The 1571-nt window shown below is 35.5% G+C and overlaps 1 protein-coding gene across 1 annotated transcript; it reads left to right on the top strand.

Annotated features, from left to right (window-relative positions):
* The first annotated feature begins 782 nt into the window (after positions 1-782).
* On the top strand, positions 783-1151 carry LOC138348062 (uncharacterized). The gene has a single exon (XM_069296669.1). It carries the CDS (start codon positions 783-785, stop codon positions 1149-1151), a length of 369 nt encoding a protein of 122 aa, XP_069152770.1.
* The last annotated feature ends 420 nt before the right edge of the window (positions 1152-1571 follow it).

Here is a 1571-nt window from a genome sequence, read left to right as displayed (position 1 = left end):
ATGAAGGACATATCAGAGTTTGTTGCTAAGTGTCCAAATTGCCAATAAGTAAAAGCCGAACATCAAAAGTTAGTTGGCTTACTACAAGAGATCCAAATTTCTACTTGGAAGTGGGAAGACATTAATACGGACTTTGTACTGGGTTTACCTCGAATTTAAAAGTCATATGATTCCATATGGGTGGTTGTTGATAGGTTGACTAAGTCCACTCTCTTTATTCCCGTCAATTCTACTTATATGCCGGAAGATTATGCTAGAATATTTATAGATGAGATTGTGTGTCCCCATGGTATTCCGTTATCCATCATACAGGATCAGGGTGCACAATTCACATCTAGGTTTTGGAGGTCATTCCAAAAAGGGTTGGGTACTAAGTTGAAGTTGAGTCCGGCTTTTCATCCCTACATGAATGGTCAAGTGGAACCCACTATTCAAACCCTTGAGGATATTCTTAGGGCCTGCATTATTGATTTTAAAGGGAATTGGGATAAAAATTTGCCTTTGGTAGAGTTTGCTTATAATGAATAAGTTTTATTCATCCATTTCCATGGCTCCCTATAAAGCCTTGTATGGTATGAGATGTAGGTCTCCTATAGTATGGTTTGAAGCAGGAGAGACTTCGCTTGTTGGTCCTGATTTAATTTATAAGACCTTGGAAAAGTTTCATATCATAAGGAACCAGTTGCAAAATGGCCTATAGTCGGCAAAAGTATTATGTCGATCATAGGTGAAGGGATTTCGAGTTTGAACAAGGTAATAAGGTGTATTTGAAAATTAAAAAAATGAAAGGGATGGTTAGATTTGGCAAGAAAGGAAAGTTAAGTCCTCCTTATGTGATTCCCTATGAAATGTTGCAAAGGGTTGGTAAGGTTGCCTATGAATTTAAACTTCCTAGTGAATTGGCTTTGGTTCATCCGATTTTCCATGTTTATATGTTGAAAGAGTGTATTGGTTATTCTGAGTCCATTCTTCCTATTGAGGGTCTTGGTGTCAAGGATAACCTCTCTTGTGAAGAAGTTCCGGTTCAAATTCTTGATAGGCAAGTCAAGAAGTTAAGGAATAAAGAGGTGGTTTCTGCAAAGGTGTTATGGAAGAATCACCTAGTTGAGAGTGCAACATGGGAGGATGAGGACGACATGAAGTGTCGTTAGCCTCAATTTATGGAAATTAAGGTTAGTCATTATTTTTAATAATATAAATATGACTAGAAATTTAAGTTTCATAATTTTTGGTGAAGTCTTGCAAAAATGTGCATTTGGAAAGTTGCAATAAATTTGATGTCTAAAACATGATTTTTTTGCCTTTTTTGGTTTATTTTAATTATGTTGTACATTTTGATATGGTGAGTCTTAGTGAAAAGTTACATGACCTATTGATAAGTTGAAATTGTGCTAAATTACTCGTGTAATGTATGTTGAGCTCATGTGTGTTGTGAGAAGGAAATAACTCATGATAAAGTGTGTTGAGCCTTATGTGTGATAATTGGAGTTTTAAAATTTCCCTTGCTGAAATGATATGATTTATTGTTTATTTCATATTGTTGATTGGTTGGGCTGTTATTCTTGAGTCAT

The sequence above is a fragment of the Solanum lycopersicum genome, chromosome 4 (genome assembly GCF_036512215.1).
Source record: "Solanum lycopersicum chromosome 4, SLM_r2.1".
In the NCBI taxonomy this organism is placed as follows: Eukaryota; Viridiplantae; Streptophyta; class Magnoliopsida; order Solanales; family Solanaceae; genus Solanum; species Solanum lycopersicum.
The sequence above is the reverse complement of the archived record's forward strand: the minus strand, read 5'-3'. Positions and strand labels throughout refer to the sequence as shown.

Coding starts and splice junctions, on each gene's coding strand:
- LOC138348062 (XM_069296669.1), top strand. CDS start 783: ATGAAAGGGATGGTTAGATTTGGCAAGAAAGGAAAGTTAAGTCCTCCT.